This window comes from Mercenaria mercenaria, chromosome 3, assembly GCF_021730395.1.
Source record: "Mercenaria mercenaria strain notata chromosome 3, MADL_Memer_1, whole genome shotgun sequence".
Taxonomy (NCBI): Eukaryota; Metazoa; Mollusca; class Bivalvia; order Venerida; family Veneridae; genus Mercenaria; species Mercenaria mercenaria.
In genome coordinates this window covers 36,504,191-36,527,839 of record NC_069363.1, presented here as the reverse complement: position 1 = coordinate 36,527,839, position 23,649 = coordinate 36,504,191, and the positions used below count along the sequence as shown (strand labels likewise).

The 23,649-nt window shown below is 34.8% G+C and overlaps 1 protein-coding gene across 1 annotated transcript; it reads left to right on the top strand.

Moving 5' to 3' along the window:
• Positions 1–191: 191 nt before the first annotated feature.
• LOC123525072 (uncharacterized) lies at positions 192–21,700 on the top strand. The gene is made up of 10 exons (XM_045303790.2): positions 192–346; positions 1,883–1,929; positions 7,403–7,418; positions 8,012–8,256; positions 10,173–10,321; positions 10,927–11,169; positions 14,676–14,776; positions 17,876–17,988; positions 19,061–19,268; positions 20,057–21,700. The coding sequence occupies exons 2-10, from the start codon at positions 1,885–1,887 to the stop codon at positions 20,260–20,262; spliced, it is 1,326 nt and encodes a 441-aa protein (XP_045159725.2). The 5' UTR covers positions 192–346; positions 1,883–1,884; the 3' UTR covers positions 20,263–21,700.
• Positions 21,701–23,649: the final 1,949 nt, after the last annotated feature.

Genomic DNA, 23,649 nt, shown 5'->3' with positions numbered 1-23,649 from the left:
GGCGAAACAATATAAGTATACAAATTGACATATGAACAATCTGTTTTAATCACATAAAGTTCACCATAAAAAGTATTCAGGATCTCCGTAGGGCATGGCAATTGATAAATAGCAATTCAATAATTCAATAAAAATGATTATACATAAAACACATCTGATGGCAAAGCACAACAAAAACATTGAAACCATGGTTTTCGCAATGGGCTGGAACCAGTTGTATTTAGCTTGAAGCATCCCTTTGATAGCATTAGAGTGTTGTTTTAAAGCTGATCACTGGGGCACTAGTTATCTTGTCACGGACACTATTAAATATAGGCTATTAGACTGTGGCGTTTGTACATCTCAGGTAAATAAAGTTTGTTTCTTTTTTCTTTTACTAAAACAATTAATTTCATTCAATAATCAGATAAGTATGTATCTTATTATTGTACGTTTTCCACAAAAATATATTCATTCCAATTAATATTTCATAATAACCATATTTGTTTTGATAAATATTTTGATAAATATTTCTAGGACACTGCAATTTCAAAACTATTATTCCCTGGATTAGTTTATTAATTCATTTATTGTATAATAAAGTGATTAATTAAATTCTAAACGGTTATCTGTAAGATGTTGATTTTTTTCTTTTATTTATTTATTTTTTTGGTATTTTACAAAATAGGTAAAATGTTTTTTATATTTCCTTTTAAAGTTATTGATGAAATTTAATTCACTAAAATATTCAAGGATTTTGTGCCTTTTTATGATATTATTTTTTTTTTACAAAACTATAGCCTATATTATGAAATTGACTTTTAAATCTCTAAACAAATACAACAAATCTTAATAATTTTACAACTTGGCCGATCCGACAATGGGCGTGGAAATGAATATTCGTTTTATTTAATGTAACCAAAAACAAAAATGTTGACTAGCCTAAATAACGTACTGAAATTCAATTTACTATTACGAAAAATATTAAATACTCAAGTTTGAATTGTATCACAACAGTAAAAAATATTTATTTATTCCCCACTATTTCTTGCTGTGATGTGATCGCCTTCTAACTTTAAAAGTAAGGGGTTTATTAAAAAATTAAACGCAGCTGTAATTATTACAAATCCGTGACCTATTTTATTAATTTCTTTAAAAAGTGCCTTAACTGTAATAATATGAGTTAGAACGGTTGTAATGGGTTTTTTGTTGTTGTTGTTTTTTTAGATATCAACATGTATACGTTAACAAGAAATATTCTTTCTTAAAAATCATTAAGAAAAATTGCGCAAGATCTGTTAAATACAACTGTACTTAATTGAAATTGCTAACTCTTGATGATGATACAACAATTATATTTATTTATCTATTAATTGAACTGCAAGCCGCTTCCAGTAAATCTACATCAAAAACTACATCTCAGAAATTTCCAGTGCCTGGACCGGGATTCGAACCCCGGACCTCTGGATTGACAGGCAAGCGTGTTACCACGCTGTTGAGAGTTCAGATGGCCAGGAACTGAACCACGATGGTGTATGTTAGACTGAAAATCAAACAGTGGGATTTTCATTTATTATTTTCGCCGTTTGCAGAACTACACTTAAACGTGAAGAAGGATAAGTTATATTTAAAATGTAAAAGAAATCTGAAAACCTTTTTTCCAATATTTACATTGTGACGCCGAAAAAAATCATGTGATGTGTCCCATACGCTTAACGCTGCGCCGATAAAAACTGGTAAAAAGCGTTGTAAAGACATGAAATAAAAAGAAGATGTATTTATTTTACAGGCAAGATCGACATATCTCTTATCCATGAAAACATTATTTTATATTTTCACTTTTGGCTGTGCCGCTCGTGAAAACATTGCATATGAAACAAATAAATATCATGTATATTTTCAGACATGATGAGGTTCCAAAGCATAGTCGTGGTACTATGTATAGCTGTGGTAAGTAAATTTATTTTGAGATGTCTTTTGAAAATGTATGTACTTTTCTTTGTTGTATAATGATCTTGTCTACATCACTCGTCGTGCACTATGCCTGCAACGGTGTCCATGCCATCTGACGCCGATTTCCGACTATAAGGGAAATCGCTCCTATATTATACTGAATTAAAAATTAATTCGCGGTATATACAAAACGTATGTTGCCTTCCTAATGAGTTTGATATTGATATATTCAAATATACATATGAGCCGCGTCATGAGAAAACCAACAAAGTTGGTTTGCGACCAGCATGGATCAAGACCAGCCTGCGCATCCGCGCAGTCTGGTCAGGATCCATGCTGTTTGCTATCAATGCCTATTGCAATTAGAGAAACCGTTAGCGAAAAACATGGATCCTGACCAGACTGCGCGGACGCGCAGGCTGGTCTGGATCCATGCTGGTCGCAAAGCCACTATGTTGGTTTTCCCATGGCATGGCTCAATTATTGTTGCTGGTGCTGTTGCTGTCTAATCAGTTGAATTGGATGTTTGTCCGCTGCTTTTGGTTTGACTATTAATTCATCTTATGTATACAATTGATATATTTCGTTAAGTTTTAACTTTTGTCAACTTTTAAGCCAACTACATATGTAACAAGCTAGAAACTGCTTATTTATTTAGTGCTGTGCATTGTATTAATCTTTATCCTGTCACTTGCAGTATTTTCGACCCGATATCAGGGTGCCGTATATCTTTCTTGATATACCGTCAGTTGATCATGTGACCAGTGATATACGGTCAGTTGATCATGTGACCTTATGGTCGATATCGTTGTCATAAGAAATTTTGCAACGAAACCATCATCATTGTGTTGGAAATGTCCGAACTAAGAAAATGAGTGGTCAAATAATGAGTTTTTATTCAAAAACGAAGAAGTTATTGCGATTTTGCCGGTAATCACGTCATTATATAAGTGACGTCATTACGAATATGACGTCATTAAAGCGGTTGTCGCACACTTATTTTTGTAAAATAAATTGCCAAATATCGGAAAATGAAGTAATGACAAGATAAATAGAATAATAGGTTAGTGCCTAAGATGGAGAAAGTTTATCTGGCTCGGCCCCGGACGTTATCAGGTTCGCCTTCGGCTCACCCGATAACCTCCTCCACCACGCCAGATAAACTTTCTCATCTACGGCACTAACCTATTATTCTCTATGTATATAGAAATCAAAGAAACTAATTGAAACGTGATATGATTATCATGTTTTCAGTTGAACATTATTTTAAGGTCAAGAAGGCGTAATGCAGCGTCATCTAGCGGAACGTCATGAACATTACGCTTGACGACGCCACGTCTTTGCGTTCTAAGCGTTGACGGTAAACAGCTTATATGCTAATGATTTCATTTCGAATCCAGTTTTTCGTCACATTTAAACAATAAAATATCTACTTGTAGTTCATAAAAGGAGTAGATATAATTACTGCCTACTTTAAATATATTTTCTGAAATATTCTTTTACATCAAAGCTAGAATGAACTAGAATGAACGCCTTGCAGCAAAAAAAAATATTTATTTATGTTTAGGGTAAAAAATATGGCTAAGATTTTGTCAGCATTTAAGCCGTATTCATATTTAACACTCAGATTAAAACTTCCACCTTCTTATCAGTATGTGTATTTATTTTTCAAATTTGAATAACGTGAACATTATAGCTGGATATAGCCGCTAAATCGCTGTCATTTTCAACTTTAGCTGTGATATGAATGAACTGAAATATAAAATATGAAAGATCCGTGCCGTTTCCAAACTTTTATGCAAAAAATTAGAACCCGGGTCCCCCGAAACATGACTGCTCAGAGTCTGTTTTAAAACGGCACTATAAAAAAAACGGTAAAAATACAAGCATATCTTTTTAACACAGAACAAAAAAAAAATATTATGTCTGGCTACAAATAATTTCAACACGTTCCCACAACGTTAACTTTCATCTTTTAAATGAACATTTTTAAACCATAGTCAACAAATATGTTCAATTCAGATTTTAAAGTAATTCCAGTTTTGAAACTTCAAATACAACTGACCCTTAGAAAATGGTCTCTTGTCTAATTCACGCAGTCAAAAATTACTCCCACCCCTCATGTCTGACCGAATGACACACTGGTTGGAGCGTTCGCCCGTCAATCGAGCGATCATAGGTTTGGTGTCCGGTGCAGACACTATCCGTGACTAATATTTTTCAATGGGAGAGTTGTAAGTTACTGTGGAAAAAGAGTTTAGAGCTTGTAAAAAATAAAATGTTGACGAAAACGGGCGTAAAACATCAAAACAATAATTATTCCCGGCAAATTCTGACTTATAAGTTGGTCGAAATATGCACAGTCATAACGACATGAAGTTAACCTCAGACGTTAAAAGTGTACGGACATGAAATAAATAAGTTATTGCACTAATGCATTTGATAACCATTGTGTTGGGTTCACGTCGTTTCTCACCAAACTTTCAATTATGTCACGGCGGTCTGCTTACACAACCTGCCTTTATAGTTGCTAACCAGCAGGCACTCTCCAAAAGAAATTGACAACTTTCCCACTTCATGGAGCGCTGTAGCTAGTCGGGCTCGAACTAACATCTCCGGATTCCGGGGAAATTGTATTTAACTATTTATGAAACAGTTGAAATGGGCTTAAACCAAATACGAAAAATTGTTAAATAATGCAACAAGCCGTAAAATAAAGGCTGCAAATCAATCCTACAAACAGACAATGTGAACTTGGTTGAAAAACGCCGAAAAAAGACGTAACGTTTTAAATTTCCATAGCACCGTAGCGTGAAAATGAACCCGGTAGTCAAGGAATTTTATAATCTTAATTTATTCAAAAAAAAAATCAGGAACATTTTAAGAAAATTAAAAAAAAATCTATGGAGGAGAGAACGAGCAATAAAATGTTTAATAAGAAGTATCATTTTTACATTACGTTTTTGTGTTAGGTATACAAGTGTGATGATAAAAATCCTTCATCGCTGGATCAGGGGTGACGGTGTAGTCGGTGAACGCCAAGAAGAAGAAGAAGCAGAAAATAAAAAATCGGAAAGAAATCGGAAAATGGCTTACAAAATAAGAATACGCTTAAAATGAATTTATGTTGTTGTAAACTTTTTTGTGATTAACTTATTTTTCCCTAAAATACAAACAGTTCTTTCTGAAATTTTGATGCCCAAAATCTGCGCGTGAAAATTGGGGTAGGGGAAAATTTAAGACAATTCTGTGAAAACGAAGTCGGAGACCCCCGTATGTTTTTTTCGCTCATTTTACAGTAAAAAAAAAATTATATGTTTTTTAATCTTTGGGACAGTTTTTACACACTATTTAGTCATTCCGCTCGAAAACAATAATTTCGTAGAAAGATTTTAGCATGGCTTTTGCATAAAGTAAGCATTCCTTCGGCGAATAGTTGGAGTATATGTTTGAAAATTACATCACCGTATAGGTTTCAACGGGCCTGTGAAAAATAATTACTTTTTTAATTAAATGAACGCCCCAAAACTAAATTAATCGCCGTAAAAACGGCAACGTCACAACTATTTAGGACTGGGCTAATATAAAACGTGGTTTTTCGACGCAATTTGCGTAAAAAGTATGCATTTGACCTTTTTGATAATTGTACGTCGGGTGTGGATCAGCTTTTGCTATTATTTAAACATGTTAATAAGGATGCAACTTGTTTTTGAAATTCCCGGTCATTACGCCTTCTTTACCTTAAATGCATATATCTCGATTTAATTTTTTGCTACATTTTCATATACAAATAATTGAAACGATCATAGAAAAAATAAAACTAAAGGAAATGTATCAGTTGTAATAAAGCTACCAAGAATTATGTTTATGCTACTGCTTCCCTTTCATGTTATCAGTCATATTTTACAAGACATATTTAAATATTATCGTCTCATTATCATCTAAGCAGTGAACAGTTGTGGATCTCCCATGGAAACATAAACAGTACCAGCTTCTTACTTTCATTCCACAACGTTTTATGTTCATTATGGTAGAGGACCCGTAATGAAACTCGGCAATTTCCGGGTGATTACGTATTTTTGTTAGGCAATGCGGCATTTTTCGGACGTAAATGTAGTTCTACGCGCACGTGGCTTTCCGTAAAAACCGGATAATGCCTATCGTCATCACGGGTCCACAGTCTTAAAAGAAGTTAGTTCGCATTTTGTTGGTTAAAATAAAGTCCTAAAAATTTATTAAAATCTCTGTCTGTGGGTGTGTGCGTGCGTGCGTGCGTGCGTGCGTGTGTGTGTAACTGACATGTGTATATGAACAAATTGATGTGAGTACTCCTATCTCTGTTTGTTTCGAAAAAGTAATGCATCGGAAAAGCCTTTGATATCTTAAATGATAAAAATCAGTTTTCCTTTTTATTCGTTATTTCTTAATGTTAGCTATTCATTTTACGTATATCAACTTCCCTGTAAAAAAAAGATACTGCTTCGCCCCAAAGGTGAACAAAGTTTGTGACATATGGCTAAATGAATAAATGATAAATTGATAGCTTTTAAGACCAGTCATGCAAAAAGTTTTATATTGTTTTTGTAACATCTCTCCTGATTTTACTTCTCTTATTGTATTATGTAAAATCTCTCCTGTTCTTTTTAATTTTGTTACCTGCTTTGCATTGTTTACTTAAGTAGTAACAATAGTTGCAGTAGTGGTAGTAGTAGCAGCAGTAGCAGTTGCAGTTGCACTAGCAGTCGTAGCAGCAGCTGCAGCAGCAGCAGTGGTAGTTGTTGTTGTTGTTGTAGTAGTAGTAGTTACAGTGGTTGTCATTACCTTCACACCACGTACTCAAACGGGTGTTCAAAATATTACAGTATATTTTATACACACTGTTAGCTAAAGCTACACCTCTGTAAGAACGTGGTTCTGTAGGGTCAACAGTAGAAGACTTCGGTATTTAACAGATACTAAAATCTGTAATCAACTTAGCAGCCTTCATCAGTAATGCCTTTACCGCTACTGTTAATAATATTTTGTGACTGTGAGTTTAAATTAGATATACTATGTATTCCTAATATGTGAATTCTGTATGTTATACTATAAATAATATTTTATGAAAATACGTTTTTACTTCAAGTAATAATGCAGCCAACCGTATTCTTTTTGTTCGCGTAATCATAACACAAAGTTCAAATGTTAAACAGTATTTGACATTTATACATGTTTGACCTTGTATTATATTGTAGCCTACTATGGTCGTTGATGAGAAACCATAATTGCTCAAGTCCTTAATATCTAAAATAAATTAGTCCTTTTTTTTGTTCTTATTAAACTGAAAAATAAGGAAAAACCACATTGGAGAAAGCGTGGGATTTCGAAATGCAAGTTAAACTTTCATCTGAAGATTACTGTTATGTTGTTTTATCTAAATATCAGTGTCCTAAGCTAATACTATTATCTTTTTTTTTTTCTTTCTTTTTAGTATCAAGCAAATTCACGTAAGTACGTTTTAGATATACATATCAAATAACTCATTAATGTTGGTGTTATTTCAATTAAACGAGAGTAAGAAAGGTTGTGAGGCAATCATATTATAATCGGCATGACGCTGTCTGTCATTGGTATTTTTCCACAGCCGAAATCGAAGTTTAAGAGTTTTTCATCTGAAACGGTGGACGAATACCTCCGATGTTCGCACAGAATGGTACCTGAACAATACTACCTACCTTCTGTAGGCCAGCTTGATGTCTTCCTCGAATGATTATTTCAGCCCTTGAAGTGTCTTGGGCTGACACCATTGTCCACAGCTGCATGGTACAAGAGATTGGTACAGATTCGAGGTTAAGATAAGATTTTTGTATCGGTTTTGAACAATTGTCGAAAGGTTGCTGAGAATTATCACCAAAATAACGTTGCAACACTTGATGGCCAATTCAGGGTTCATTTGTTTTAAGAAAAAATATATACATATTAAAAGCCACAATTATGTAAATTGCAAAGTTTTCAACATACACATCTTAATATCCTCAATTCAACCTTATTGTATACAGTAAGATTCGTATCAACTTTGTTACTTTATTCCTATTTGTAGTAACCATTGACTGTACGAAGAGTGACGACGGTACACAATTAACAGCCACGTTAAGAGAAGCTGTTAGCGCAACTGCCGTTCAGATAGAAGCTTTTGATGTGGCAAATCCCGCAACAGACGACTGCTCCTCTACTCAGGTGACTGTGGATGGAGTTACTACGAACGAGCTGATCATCACGGTATCCTTGACAACAGAACTACAAATCTCACCAACGATTGAAACATCAAATTGCTACGTAACTGCGGTATGTTTAAACCTTACCATGCTAAATTTCTATAATGAACTTGTCCATCTTGGACAGTACCATTAACTGTTAGAAGGGGTGCTTACCAAAAAGATACTGACTGAATGGCGAACAGTGCAGATAATGATCAGACTGCACGGATGTGCAGGCTGATCATGATCTACACTGGTCGCAAAGGCAGAATCAATCGTATCCTGCATGATAAGGGTTAAGGTAAAAGTGAAAAATGAACTCAAAGACAAAAATCGATCCCGTAAACATAACTTATCTTGGACGAAAATGTCACATCACCAATATTGTTTTGCAAATAGTGTTTGAATTTTCTCAACCCTATGCCATGTTCAAAGCTACACACTAAAATTGTATTTACGTAATGGACACGAAATGACTAACTTCGTCAGTTATTCCAGCTTTAAGTTAGAGAGTTATGAAACAAATATGCTCATTCTAAAGAATAAACGACAAAGCGGTGTTGGCCAACATTGATAGACAATCAATACACAGTTAAATACAATGAGTATGTGTGGCAATGGCCTCCTCTAATTTCATGCAAAACAATGAAAATCAAAAACGAAGGCAAAACAGCTTTACATGATACCAATATTGCAAAACACCCATAGTAGCCTCTGTGTGTGTGTGTGTGTGCGTGCATGCGTGCGTGCGTGAGTGTGTTCGGGTTTAACGTCTTTTTCAACAGTTTTTCAGTCATGTAGCAGTGAGCACAATGCCCAACTTTATAGTGCTGCCTCACTGGAATATCACGCCGTAAACACGTGACATGATACCCCACCCAGTCACATTATACTGACACCGGGCTGACCAGTCCAGTCCTAGTACTATCCTCTTAATGCTGAGCGCCAAGCGAGGAAGCTACTAGTATCATTTTTTACGTCTTTGGTATGACGCGGTCAGGGATAGAACCCACGACCTCCCGCACTGGAAGCGGGCGCTCTACCAGGCTACCGAGGCGGTCTCCAAATAGCTTGTAAATGAAAACAAAATGCTATGGCAAAAATCAAAATGCACCAAAAATATCCCTACTTATAATCAGTGTGACTTTTTCATATGCACTCATTATTTAATCATTACGCATCCTAACGCCTTCCCATATTTTTATTAACTGATTAAATATAGGAACATAATTGTTTTTTCTTAATTAAAATTCGCTGCTAATTTTTCAAAATGCAGAACTAAACGTCCCTTTAGTTGATATTCGGATCGTATGATAATTATTGTGCCAATGATTTGGCGCATTGAATGTACTAACTAACTTTTCAGAATACACTTATGTATGAATAAATAATGCCAAAATAACTCATAGGATTACGGTTTTCTTTATTTACTTTTTCATATATTATATCATACCAGATTTCTATAGCGCACTTTTCATCATAAACACGTTCAAAGACGCTTTACATAGCGCAAAAACAGCCACTCAGGGCGCCAAATTCATCCTCTAGTAATACAGACACAGAGCGATCTAACCAGAGGGACAGAGTGAGAAAAAGCCCCCAGAACAGAGAGAGAGGGAAATCCTTTTAAATAAAGGCCTGTCCGGCTTACTTAGCCTAGCTCTTTGCGAATAGATAGTCTGGTTCTTTAACGTGCCCAGTGTACGATACACGCGAAGCCGTCTTTCCTGGCAGGAACTAGAACTAGCCTCTTAGGTGGGAGGCACTTAAGAGCATCTCAGAAATTTCCAATTTATTATTTTGTCATTATTTTTATCATTAACAAATTTACCATAACCAACGAATTAAAGTGGTTCCGAAATTTAGAAGTGGTGCCACTTTAAATATATGCATGAAAGTGTAGGCTTACAACTATCTACCCAGTTTTTGTTTTACTCTACCCTATCTTCGTAATTAAGCACTGTTTTATTCAGGCCTATTTTCATAGTTGTTGTTTTACTTCAGCCTACAGCCCCGGCCACACTTTACACATACCACGTTGTAACACAACGACAGGCCGGAACAACCCTTGCTATAGACACTCTTTTCTCGGCCACGTGTGATTCAACAATAAGCGTTTCGTCAGCAGAGGTTCCCGGTGGTGTCCCAGTCGCGTAAGTAGACTATGCCTACACTAGTAGATCTGTTATTGCATTCCTGTGCTTCAAATTTTGCTGAAAGTATGATATCATGTTATTTTCACTCAAACATTGTATTAGACCTAATCTTTAAATTACAAACTTTAAAATGGAAATAAACCATGGCCAATGCTATAATTGAAAAAAAAAATTCGTTGAATTGCTTAAAAATGTCGTTCGAAAAGGTAAAGGGGATTCAACCTTATAAAGATAATATGAGGTAGAATGATGGATGGATATTGGTTCTAACAGAGCGTGAGAAGAAGAAATTCGGTTCTAACGTTGTGATCAGCTAATAGGTACCTCTCAGCAATTACATGGGATAGATGGTACTTATTCGGAGCCGCGAACGTGCGATCAGGAGGTCAGTAAGTTATAAACTCTACTTAAGATCTACAATGTAACATGATGATGGTCTAGTCTTTCTAACCAGCCAGGGTAGAGAAAAGAAATGAAAGAAATGGGAATAGGTTCCATCTAGCGGGATTAGCTACCAGTATATGTTTGTCGGTGGTTCACTTTGGGAGCAGTTAAATTCTTATTAACTAAAACGCTAAGTGATTCGTTTTTTCTTTATATAGGAATATCTTAACTGCAACCGCAGCGGAGGTTGTGAGTGACAGCATAGCAGCAAGCCTCGTTGACAACACAGGTGCTCCTGTTACTGCGCCAGATCTTGGAGATCTAGTGAGTCTTCGAGTGACGTTCACTGTACCGACTGGACTTACTGCTGGCACATATGCTCAGTTACTCCAAATATACAATGTCGAACTGTCCGGATATTCGGATTTCCGAACAAGCTTCAACTTAATAACCGAAAATGGGTGAGTATCAAGACGACTTTATGTGTAAAGAATACCCAGTGAACACTCTTTCGTGGCAGGTACTAGTTTCGTACATTCTCGCATACCAGATGTTTACCATGGTTCCCTGGTAGAACTCTCTCGGGAACCATGTCGAACATCTGGTGAATGGGAATGGTTTCGTATTGAGGCACGAGTACGTTTTCAGAATAAAAAAGGTAAATGTATTTTAAAAGCATTTATATTCAGCTAGATACTTATATTGTTTATAGAACTAAATAATTGTTGTGTAAAATAATTCAATGCGTAAATGATTTTCCTATCGTAAGTCGGGCGAAACTGAAACGGCCATCCACCCATCTAGATTCAGCTCAAATCGCTGGAAAAAAATAAACTGTTATTATCACCATCATTTTAGTCTGGCCACATGTTTTAGAAATATCCAGTCATTTGCAGATAATACAGGGTGTGCAATTTGGCCCATATTTGCCTCAAAATAAAGTGTTCCGAAACCGAAATTTTACTTATTTTTAATAAAGAAAACTACAAAATCAGCAGACTAAAAATGTCACATGATGAAGCGCTAAGCGTATGCAATATATTCGTTCTACTCTTCCCTGACATTTCTCAAAATTGCATTTTTTATTAATTTTTTTTCGCAATGGTATGAACGTAAAATTATGGCATTCTTGAAAGTATTGACCCGGCATACGGAAACGAAAATGATTTCATGAATAAACGGCAACCCATGAATAAAACATCATGTTAAAACTTTTGAGACGTTACCTGAGAGGTTTCAGTAAAATTTAAATTGTTGAAATAATTCTGTACGCGAAAATATCAAATTTTTCATTTTCCCATAGACTCACATAATGAAAACTTGCATAAGGTCTACAATTTTCAGATCGGTCTAGCAAAATGTCAAGCATACGACCCTATATTTTTTATTTGCAGACTTTTCTAAACAAATTCTGAAGCTTGAAAATTCAGAGTGTAACAAGTGAACGAAGTATTGCCATGCAATACAAAGTCCCCTCAATGTCAATGATGAATATAAACAACGCAATATGTTATAACATAATCATAGATTGAAATTTGCATATATGAAAATTCTCCAGTTGTTGATTGCTTATAACATAATTATTGAATATAAAAAAGTATTTACTTTGATAACACTTCATTTTGAAATTGGTAGAAATGTACGAGAAAAAATGTAAGAAATCATCATATTAAAGGGAAGTAATTCTGAAGAAAACACACGAACAATATTTTTTAATTGGTTCATATGATACCTGAACTTATTTTCAAATATTTTACAGACTGGACAGGATAAGATCGATTTTGATTTTTGACCTTCAAATGTGACTTTGAACTTTGAGCTAGGGATCTGTGTATTGCACAGAACAAATTGTCTCATTATGGGGAACATTTATGTCAAGTAATACTAAAATCCCTTAATGGATGACAGAGTTATGGACCAAACAGGGAAAACACCTATTTACCTTTGACTGTGACGTTGTTTTATTATGGGAAGCATTATTGTCAAGTAATATCAAAACCCCTTAATGGATGACAGAGTTATGGACCGGACTGGAAAATCCCTATTGACCTAGATGTGACCCTGACCTTTGAGATAGGGGTCTGGGTGTTGCGCAGGACATATCATCTTATAATGGGGAACATTTGTGCAAAGTAATAACAAAAACCCTTAATGAATTGTTGAGTTTTAAACCGTCAGTAAAAAAACCTCTTGCCCTTTGACCTACAAGTGTGACCTTGAAATTTGAGCTAGGAGATTTGCACATGCCATGCTGTCATCATATCATGGGGAACATTTTTGACGGAGTTATGGACCGGACAAGAAATAAATAAAACCCTACTGGCATTTGATCTCCAAGTGTGACCTTTACCTTTGAGCTAGAAGTCCAGGTTTTGCGCATGACGCGTTATCTGATTGCTAGTATGGGGAACATTTATGCCAAGCAATATTATAATCCCTTCATGGATGACAGAATTCGGCACCGAACACGAAACAGACCCTATTTATGCCATATTAACATTTGACTGCCAAGTGTGACCTTGAATTTTAGGCTAGTGATCTGAAAGTTGTGCATGTCACATCAATTTATTATGGGGTACAGTTGTGCCAAGTAATATTAAAATCCCTTCATAGATTAGTGAGTTACAGACCGAACAGAGAAAAAAACACTGTTAAACTTTAAGCCTGTGTTTTGCGCGTGACATGTTGTCTCATCATGGGGAACGTTTATGCTAAGTTATATCAAAATCCCTTGATGACTGACAGAGATATGGACCGGACACAAAATTGTAGACGGACAGACGGAATGACGAACGGAAAAGCACATTCCTATAGTCCCCGAAACTGGTTTTCAACCAGTAGAGGACACATTAAATTTTAAACTGTAGAACAACTTTTGGTCCGTACATGCAGAACTACATTACGTTTTATTAACGAACGAAAAAAATGGTAGTTTAATTAATTTTTGAAAAATTACACGACAGATACTTTTGTACTTGCAACATGTTGAACATGGTACCATTTGAATCTATTGACTGACTTGATAAGAATAGCATGACATAGCATAGTACGAAACAACATATAATGCAACAATAGTAACGCACTACCGACCCAGGTAACATTTTGTCATACGCATGCTGAAGTAAAAACTTAATAAAATAAATATCAGCCGCAGAAATTCTAAACAAATCCGCGATTCTGTTTGACGATGTTTGCGCGACGTTATCTGAAAATATGACGTCAATCGGCCGTTGCATTGTTAAATATGTCATCACAAGAACGTTTGGAAATTCGCGCAAACATTAAATTTTGCAATGGAATAGGCAAAACACCGTGCGCTGGTATTCAAGTGGATTCGACGCTTTTCTGATGGCCGACAGTCCCTTGAAGACAATGCAGGTCGTGGTCGAGCACCTTCAGGATAGGCGACGTCGTTGACGTCGTCGAACAGATCACGACGCGGGCCGGCAGCGCTATAGTGTGCGTCTTCAAGTCGCCGTCATTTGATGTAGGAGAGACAGACATTTTTGATATTTACAGACGTAGCAGAGGACAGAACGACGTTTCAATTGATACATTTTATTAATGCATGTCTTTTACTGTTAAAGATATAGAGGCAGTCTACGTAATTATTGATCATCCCTCGTAAATGGAACGTCAGAGAAAAATGTATTTTGTATAATAACACACAACTTTCAGCCTTCTTTGTTTAAAAGAAAATGAATAGGGTCGTGTTAGAATATTATTTTATCACACTATTAGGTATCTATAAACATTTATTTTGTCTACAAATGTTTAATATTGGAAAGGCAGTAGTCGTTGTACATTAATCGTTTATAGTCTTAATTTTCTTATTTACGAAACTTGGGATCTGGATAGCAGAGTTTAACATAGTAAACATACTTATTTTTTGAAAATATATATTTGTCTATACACATGCTTTCCATTGATACATGGTTTTAAGTAAATACAATTGTACATATTTTAGATGTACCAACGCAACTGCTGTGTCAGTTCTTGGCTTGCAAGGAGGTGTAGTATACAATCCTACAGATTCGACAGTTGGCACAACTCACGTGTCCGATACAGGTAGCAAAATGATTGCAGTTTTATACCTCTTGGACTTACTAATGCGACCCTTTTTACTTTTTAATGAAAATGAATTTAACTCAGAACTTTAAGAAATAAGATATAAGGGTGTTTTATGTGCATCTGTTCACAACGAAGCACTGACCCTGAGGACTATGTATGGGAAAATATAAGAGTGAACTAAGTGTTGACTGAAAAAGGGCAATGTTTATTTTGCCGAACAATACCTTAACAAATATATATTTTCACATATCTGGGCGAAAAATACCGCCACGAAAGACCAGGGATGCCGCCCCACCATATCAAACAAATAATTGGTTCAAATGATTAATGAGAACTGGAAAGCAATGCCGTATAAAACAACTCAATGGTTCAAATGATTCAAGAATGCTGGAAAGCGAATCCATGATTCGGAGGGTTAAGAGCATTAGAAAGTAATAATATATAAAAGGAAAGATTAAAGGTGTTGCAAGATAATTCTGTATGAAACAAATCCATGGTTTGGAAGGTTTGAAGACACTGGAAAGTAATACTTATAAAACGAAATATTTAAGACCGTTGGAAAGCACTACCTATAATGTAAGTCAATTGTTTGAAATGTGAATTGGCCCCCACTCTCGTTCTCAGCGCCGCCTCTGCAGCGCTGGCTCCTCCTCTTGGTTAAAAATGCACATAGACGGAAGATACCTGTCAACAAATTACATAAGTTATACAGCAGTAAAATTTAGTAGAAGAGAAAACAGTAACTTCTTACTTTTTAAGCGAAACACCCTATTTCTTAATAAACAAGAGCTGTCGGATGACAGCGCGCTCGACTATTCGAAGAATTGATTGAAGAATGGGGTCAAAATATTTCCATAGTTTTTCAGACTAAACAAAAAAATGGATTAAACAAAAAATGTTCCCGTATTTGTGGATTTCGATTAGTCTTGCACTAACTGGCAATGTGTGACCATGATGGCAAATATGTTAAGTTATATGTCTGGCAAAACATGGACTTACATGAAAAATTTAACTAATTTCCAAGTCCAAAAAGGGCCATAATACAGTCAAAATAGTTGACAGAGTTATGTACTCTTGCCTACAGATGGAAATCATGTTGATAAACTAGTGTTAAAAGTTTCAAAGCCACAGTTCAAATAGTTTTGACAAAACGCTGACTTGTTAAAAAAAACTGAACAAATTTCAAAGTCCAAAAAGGGCCATAATTCAGTCAAAATAGTTGCCAGAGTTATGTACTCTTGCCTACAGATGGAAATCATAATGATAAACAAGTGTTTAAAGTTTAAAAGCCAAAATGTCAAATAGTGTTGACAAAACATGGACATATATAAAACAAAACCAATTTCCAAGTTCAAAAAGGGCCATAATTCAGCCAAAAAAGACGAGAGAGTTACGTACTCTTGCCTATTGATAGAGACTATTATACTGAACAAGATATAAAAGTTTCAAAGCCATATGTCAAACACTTTACACAAAATATAAACTGGTACGAAAAACTTAACCAAGATTTCTAAGTCAAAAGGGGCCATAATTCAGTCAAAATGCTTGATGGAGTTATGTACTCTTGCCTACAACTGGATATTGTGATGGTAAACAAGTGTTGAAAGTTTCAAAGCTTTATCTCAAAAGACTTTGTCAAAATGTGGACTGGTACGAAAAACTTTACCAAGATTTCTAAGTCAAAAAGGGGCCATAATTCAACCAAAATGCTTGATGGAGTTATGTACTCTTGCCTACAACTGGACATGGTGATGGTAAACAAGTGTTGAAAGTTTCAAAGCTTTTTCTCAAAAGACTTTGTCAAAATATGAACTGGTACGAAAAACTTAACCAAGATTTCTAAGTCAAAAGGGGCCATAATTCAGTCAAAATGCTTGACAGAGTTATGTACTCTTGCCTATAACTGGACATGGTGATGGTAAACAAGTGTTGAAAGTTTCAAAGCTTTATCTCAAAAGACTTTGTCAAAATGTGGACTGGTACGAAAAACTTAACCAGGGTGTGACGCCGACGCCGACGCCGACACCGACGCCGTGGTGAGTAGGATAGCTCTACTTATTCTTCGAATAGTCGAGCTAAAAAATATTTCATGTCCGATGATTTCACCGGGAGCAAAAGCAATAAAATATCGGAAATGCGTAGCGTAGCTGAAATACATGTATGTGTAATTGGAGGGATCAGATTAATTCGTATGGTGTTCGTGCATGAGAACTCCTGCTTTGTAATGCACAATAAAACATTACCGCGTGAAATTATGAGAAAGCACAAAGGGAAATATTTTAAATCTTTACTAAAATGTGAATATGAGTATTTGTTTTTCCGTCATTTCATTTTTAGTTCGTCTGACTTTTTAAAAGGAGCCTACGAGCTGTTCACGTTTCCTAAAAAAGTGTAAGAGCTATAGCTTTGAAACTCTTCTGACTTCTTGTTAATCATCATTAGGTAAATACTTGACAAAGAACCATAACGCTCACAAAGTGCAGTCAATGGATGTCTATGTTTACTACGATTTAGCATTGGACTACAATTGGTAGTTTTTGATAGTTTCCTTTGATGTCAGTGGCTTGGAAAGCTTTATTTTGTCCATATTGTACCAGATTCCTGAAAATCCAAATTTCACGTGACAACCATTTTATTACACAATTTTACAAAGAGTCAGGTAATTATATAGATAGCGTTTGTCTAAAAACTTTCGAAATAATGTGCACACTCTTTCTCAAAGTGTAAATATTTCCTATCCGACGCTCAAGGTTAAGAAAAAGAATAAAGAATAAAGATGTAGTACAAATATTTAGTGGGGAAGTAATAAAAATAATGCTTAAAAATCGTAATTAAAAAATGTGGTAATTTCGTTGTTTTTTTTTTTTTGGGTTTTTTTTTTTTTTGTTATTATAAATATCATGGTAATTCAACATTGCTGAGTATAATTCTGAATTCAGTTGGACAAGCACAGCTCAGCATTCATAAAAATAGGTTTATTAGTGCTGTGTCGTCCAGTACCTAATATGCATTTGGCCATCAATTTTAGACAAGGTACATTTTTAATACCAATATGATTTCCGTGCATCTAATATCTGAACAAAATAATATTTACAGGTCTGTTCACGGCAGCCATGTTTGAGGGTCCCGCTCCTAAGACAATGTATGTAAAATTCAGTTACAGGAAGACATGTTTGACAATAACCGACATGAAGTGCACCGACCAACAGGTAAGGCTATTGTGACACGTGTACAACACAAGGTCCTGGTTTCTCGTTTATAAAAAATATAACCATTCTGGAAATTATACAGAATCATTTTATAAATCTGTTTGTATAACAATAGGTCGGGGGAAATTTGGGATTTTAATAGCTCAAATTTCAAAGGCGGGTGGGGCAAGTCAGTTTGAAAATGCTGAAAATGAATAAGTATATACTTGTTTAAAGGTAATTTTTTAAATCCACAATGTTAATGCAAATCCATCAGATGTTAAAAGTCAAAACTGGTAATATTTTGTTAATAAGAAATACAGGAAATTTTTCGATAAGATCTTGCTTAGGTTCTCTTTTTTGCAAAATTTGTTTTGTAGAATTTAAAAAAGTTTTCGGAGAGACCCGAACCCAACCTTACTAAAACACTAATTATCAAAACATAATTTTGTCTGAAATGCTTATAATGCCCCAAATTCCTCTTGGGGAAATTTGCTTGTGAAATTAGGGAAGCAGTACAGGTAAATTCAACCATCTGGAATTGTTTGAAATTGCACCATTCGGTTTTGAAGAATTCCTAGGACTTCCACCCCTATCTGTACTCGAATGACTAATGGGGTTGACTAATGGGGTATACTTGTTAACCTGATTTGTTCAGATTGCCTTGTTTGAAATGGCTTTGAAATACACCAGTTTCCCTGTAGAATTTCCATATATCTCGTAGAAGACCTCAGATTCCATACGTTTTTAAAAACATTGCCGCAATCCTCTATCAAACCTGGCATGCGGAGACGCCGAAGAGTGAAGTAAGAAAATGTAAATTAATGTGACGTGTTAATTTAAGTTGTGCAAAGCCCATATTTACCAAATTCCTTCACAAACAAAATGTGCTCAGTGTTTTTTCAGGTTGGTTACGATTTGGATTGATAAGCAAAAATAAATATGAATTGAAAGAATCATAAGTTTTTGTAAAAAAAGATTGTAGTTAACACAAAATAGGGAATGATAAAAGTACATATACTGCTACTGACAAGTCAAAATAAACCCGAGATAGACACTAAAACAACTTATTTGTATAGTTATGTTCTTTCAGCAATACTGTGTGAACAATGCATTGACAAGAAAGAAACGCCGGGCTTTGGAAAATGATGGTACCATGACAGTAATGAAGCAGTTTGCACTAGGAGACAACAATGCTCTTGGCAGAAAGAAGCGTAGTACTGCACTCATAGGCCAGAATGGGACTCTACAATTTGGTGTGCCTATCTCATTTAACCATGAAGGCTCTCAAAATCAACAGGGTAATATTTTCATATATGATTTCTTTTTACGTTTAAAATCCCTTTTAATGCCATTTTTTGGCAATAAACATAATTATGTTTTGTATATATATCCATTTCAGACTATAAGTGACATACAAGCTGTTAACGAGAAGAAAGTACATTTGTATTTCTGTTGTCAGTATAGAGGCAGTCTTATAGTCACCCTACTACCCGTATCGTTCAAAATAGTCTCCATAATCAAAGCCTACTATCTGTATTGTTCAAAATGATCTGAATTGTTCAAAATGATCTCCAACTTACTATCGGCATTGTTCTAAATGTTCTCCAACTTGACGTAGTATCGGCATTGTTCTAAAGAATATCCAACCTACTGTCGTCCTTGTTCTAAATGATCTCCAACCTGCTATCGGCATTGTTCTAAATGTTCTCGAACCTACTATCGGCATTGTGCTAATGATCTCAATTGTTCTAAATGATCTCAAACATACTATTTGCATTGTATCAAATGTTCTCCAACCTACTATAGGCATTGTTCTAAATGTTCTCCATTGTTCTATATGTTCTCCAACTTCATGAACTTACTATTACACTACTTACACGAAAACACGTGCCGCGGAATGATTAGGGAGTGCACACACCTCTAGATCAGGCTTTTTATTTTTCTATAGACTTCCATGATATGAAATTACCCTGCCAAATACCTCCAAGTTGAGAGCGCTTCAAAAAGTCGGGAAGTGGTAACGATATTCAGTGGCTAGTTAAATATTTCTTTCTGATTAATGGTAGACATGGCGTTTTTCTTCCAGGAGGGAACAGCGGAACAACTAGCAGCAAGCAAGAGGAATGTGAAGTCCCCGAGGTGTATTGGATTATTTCTATCGTCCTTGGCTTTCTGTTGCTCTGCATGATGGCGCTGTGTGTGTTCCTCGTTCTACGCCTGCGCAAAGAACAAAATCGGAATGACCGAGTTGCAGATAAACTTGGGCATGGGAATCCGGGATATCGTTATTAGAATAAAATTGATGGGCGCTGAAAATATGAAGTCACATATTTGTAATATATATGGAAGTCTCAAATTTGCGTATTTCTTTTCAGATCCAAAGATTAGTATATATCAAAGAACTAATAAATACGTTGAATTTATTAATCATTTAAGTATCTGTAGAATATGACAAAATAACTGACTTTTTAGTGATTATTCAAATGTATTTTGATTTTCGGAAGAGAAAATATTACCTGCATGGCACTTCATTTTTCGGCGCCCTGTGGTATATAAAGACGTACATTGTCTAAATTACCCAGAATAAAGTTAAATGCTACCTTTCACATTACAAAAATGTTTAAAAAGAAATTCGATAATGTAGATTAATAAAAAAAACAAATTTCAATCTGTGAGCAAGTTTAATGGTTTTTGAATAAATAAATATGAGGACAGAAATCAAGGCAAAATCGTCTTTCATGACTTTAACATTTAAAAAGTCGAATTTAATAGTAACATCGATAACACATGGTTATTATTTAAACTGCTCCAGCAAGGTTTTCATAAAATCTCGAATTTAAGGTTGCTACGGGTAAAAGTCCATGCAGACTTATATTATTTCGTGTAGTAAGTGTCTGTTGTACTAAATTTGTGTTACTGAAAAATATAAATTTGCCTTCTTTAGAACTTTTCGAACAAATGACATTTTACCGTGACATTTTTGAAATGCAAATTGCCCAGATGCTCTATTACCAACTAGCTGTACAATGTCTGGGAATACTGATACGTATGAGTATTCTCAGACAATATATCAATATATAGATGATCTTTGTGTGTGTTATACATGGAATATCTCTCAGCAAGAAGTGAGACAATTTCTGTATGTTCACGAGTGCGTTTTTAATGTATGCAAACTGATAAAAAAAAAAAACACACACACACAAATAAAAAAAAAAAAAACAACATATATCATTCATTATGTGAGCGAGGGAAGTGTAGGACAAAACCCTTCTCGCAGACTTTTGGATGAATGCACATACCACTCCCATGAATTTGACTTTTCTTTCCTTTAAAAAATATTTTGAACGACTAAATTTCATTTTAAATTAACTAGTTTTTGATGCTGGAATATAAAAACACTTTTATTAAATCTTTGTTAATTGTTATTATGTTAAATGTACGGGGTCCGCTTGTGAAATATATCAGTGGGAGGGATTTTGTCCGGATGGGCTTTTGTCCTCTTTGTAATATATCAGAGGGAAGGACTTTGTCCGCTGTGTGAAATATCAGAGGGTAGGATTTTGTCCGGGAGGGGTTTTGTCCTCTGTATGAAATATCAGAGAAAGGACTTTGTCCGAGAGAGGTTTTGTCCTCTGTGTGAAATATCAGTGGAAAGGATTTTGTCCAGGAGGGATTTTTTTTTCTTGCTCCTGACATGGTTCATCAACTCGCTTAATATATATATATTTATATATATATATATATATAATATATTATATATATATATATATATATATATATAATATATATATATTATATATATATATATATATATATATTATATATATAAAATATATTAAAATCGTTCATTAAAATACCCTAGACTGGTGGCAAAACTTCAAAATTGCCAGAAAGATATTTTTGATTTGCAACTTTTTGAACAATAATGTATCTGCTACAAATGTACTAAGTCAGAGACTGATTACCTTGCTTTATATTTGTTTTGTGGTCATTATTTAAGTTAAGTGTCTACCTTGCTTTATATTTATTTAAATTAAGTGTCCACGACCGGGCCCACGTCATTTTTCAACTTTTTTCATAAAAACAGCTGAATATTCAGAATATTCATTTTCATCCAGATACCGATTTCTGTCAACATAAAAACTACATTTAACTGAAGAATATAATATTAGACTGTTTTCTCAATTACTTGTCTGGAAATCGTAAAACAATATATAAAAAGGTGTATTTTGTCTTATCATATTATTAAAAAATAATTACTGAGATAGGTCAAGGTTTACGTTATAAGATATATTTACAGAGTTATGTTATCTCAATTGCAGGAATTGAGCTCTAACTTTTTGCTGTTTGACAAGAAGTACAGTTGCTAGCATACATGTGACTGGTTATCACGTTTTTAGATATACTAAACTGCACATAATGGGAACAAATTTGTAATGCCAGTCTACGTATTTATTAAACAACCCTCTTATTCATAGTGATATGGTATGACTATTAACGAGAAATATTTTATTAGATTTAATAAATTCTATTGTGGGTGTTTATAGTAGTTATTAGAGTACTCGAATATTTCTAATGCAATTTTGCGCGTTAGAACTTTTTGGCTGCATTTATAAAATACTGAGAACACTGAAAGAAAGACCCAGAAAAGAAAATGAAAACAAAATATATTTTACTGTTTGAAACCATTTGGATGCAACTTTAACAACTATTGACTCACATAACTAAAAAGAACCGAAAGAGCCGCATCATGAGAAAACCAAACATAGTGCGTTTGCGGCCAGCATGGATCCAGACCAGCCTGAGCATCCGCGCAGTCTGGTCAGGATCCACGCTGTTTACTTTCAAAGCCTAATGCAATCAGAGAAACCGTTAGCGAACAGCATGGATCCTGACCAGACTGTGCGGATGCGCAGGCTGGTCTGGATCCATGCTGGTCGCAAACGCACTATGTTGGTTTTCTCATGGCGCGGCTCAATTGTGTGACTGGTACGTTTATATAGTTCAACTAGTAGTGTCCATTTTATTACGTATATTATGATATTATATATATTGACTAAAGTCCCACATTATGTCCATAATGATATCAAGGGACTGTTATAAAGCTTTTGAAAACATTTTTTCTTGTATACAATGAAAAAATAACTTTTCACTCTTTTAGGCTTGCTTTATTTAGAAAATATATATCGTTTGTATGTATAATTAATTTAGAAGGTTAAAGGTAACAGAAAATAAGTCCATTTTTTCTAAAAATGATAAAATGATAAATTCCTTCAATTGCCATTTTGTACTTCGAATAGGTCCTTAAAACACTGATTGAAAAAAAGTCAGAAGTGTAATTTCTTCAGAACCCCAAAATTTATTTTCAGTTGCCTTATCTTATTAAACTTACAGTTAGCTAGTGTGTTCCTATGTTTGTATGCTGACCTTTCATTTCCAATAACTTTTGAATTAGCTTATGCATTGCGAGAGCAAAAACTTTATCATTCACAGACAGTAGGTCTGAATAATTAAAGTCAAGAAAAAGGATACGTCTTAATATGTATAGGAATTCGTTTCCTTCGTGTGTAGAAAATGAATTGTATAAAATCCAGGGTTTAAGTAAGTTCTTCTTTAAATATCCAGTTATGACAGTTTTTCGTTAAGCCCTCGAAATGCCTATTAAAAAATGTATCAGGG

Coding starts and splice junctions, on each gene's coding strand:
- LOC123525072 (XM_045303790.2), top strand. CDS start 1,885: ATGATGAGGTTCCAAAGCATAGTCGTGGTACTATGTATAGCTGTG. Junction 8,257..10,172: donor CAAATTGCTACGTAACTGCG/GTATGTTTAAAC, acceptor GTTTTACTTCAG/CCTACAGCCCCGGCCACACT. Junction 19,269..20,056: donor AGGCTCTCAAAATCAACAGG/GTAATATTTTCA, acceptor TTTTTCTTCCAG/GAGGGAACAGCGGAACAACT.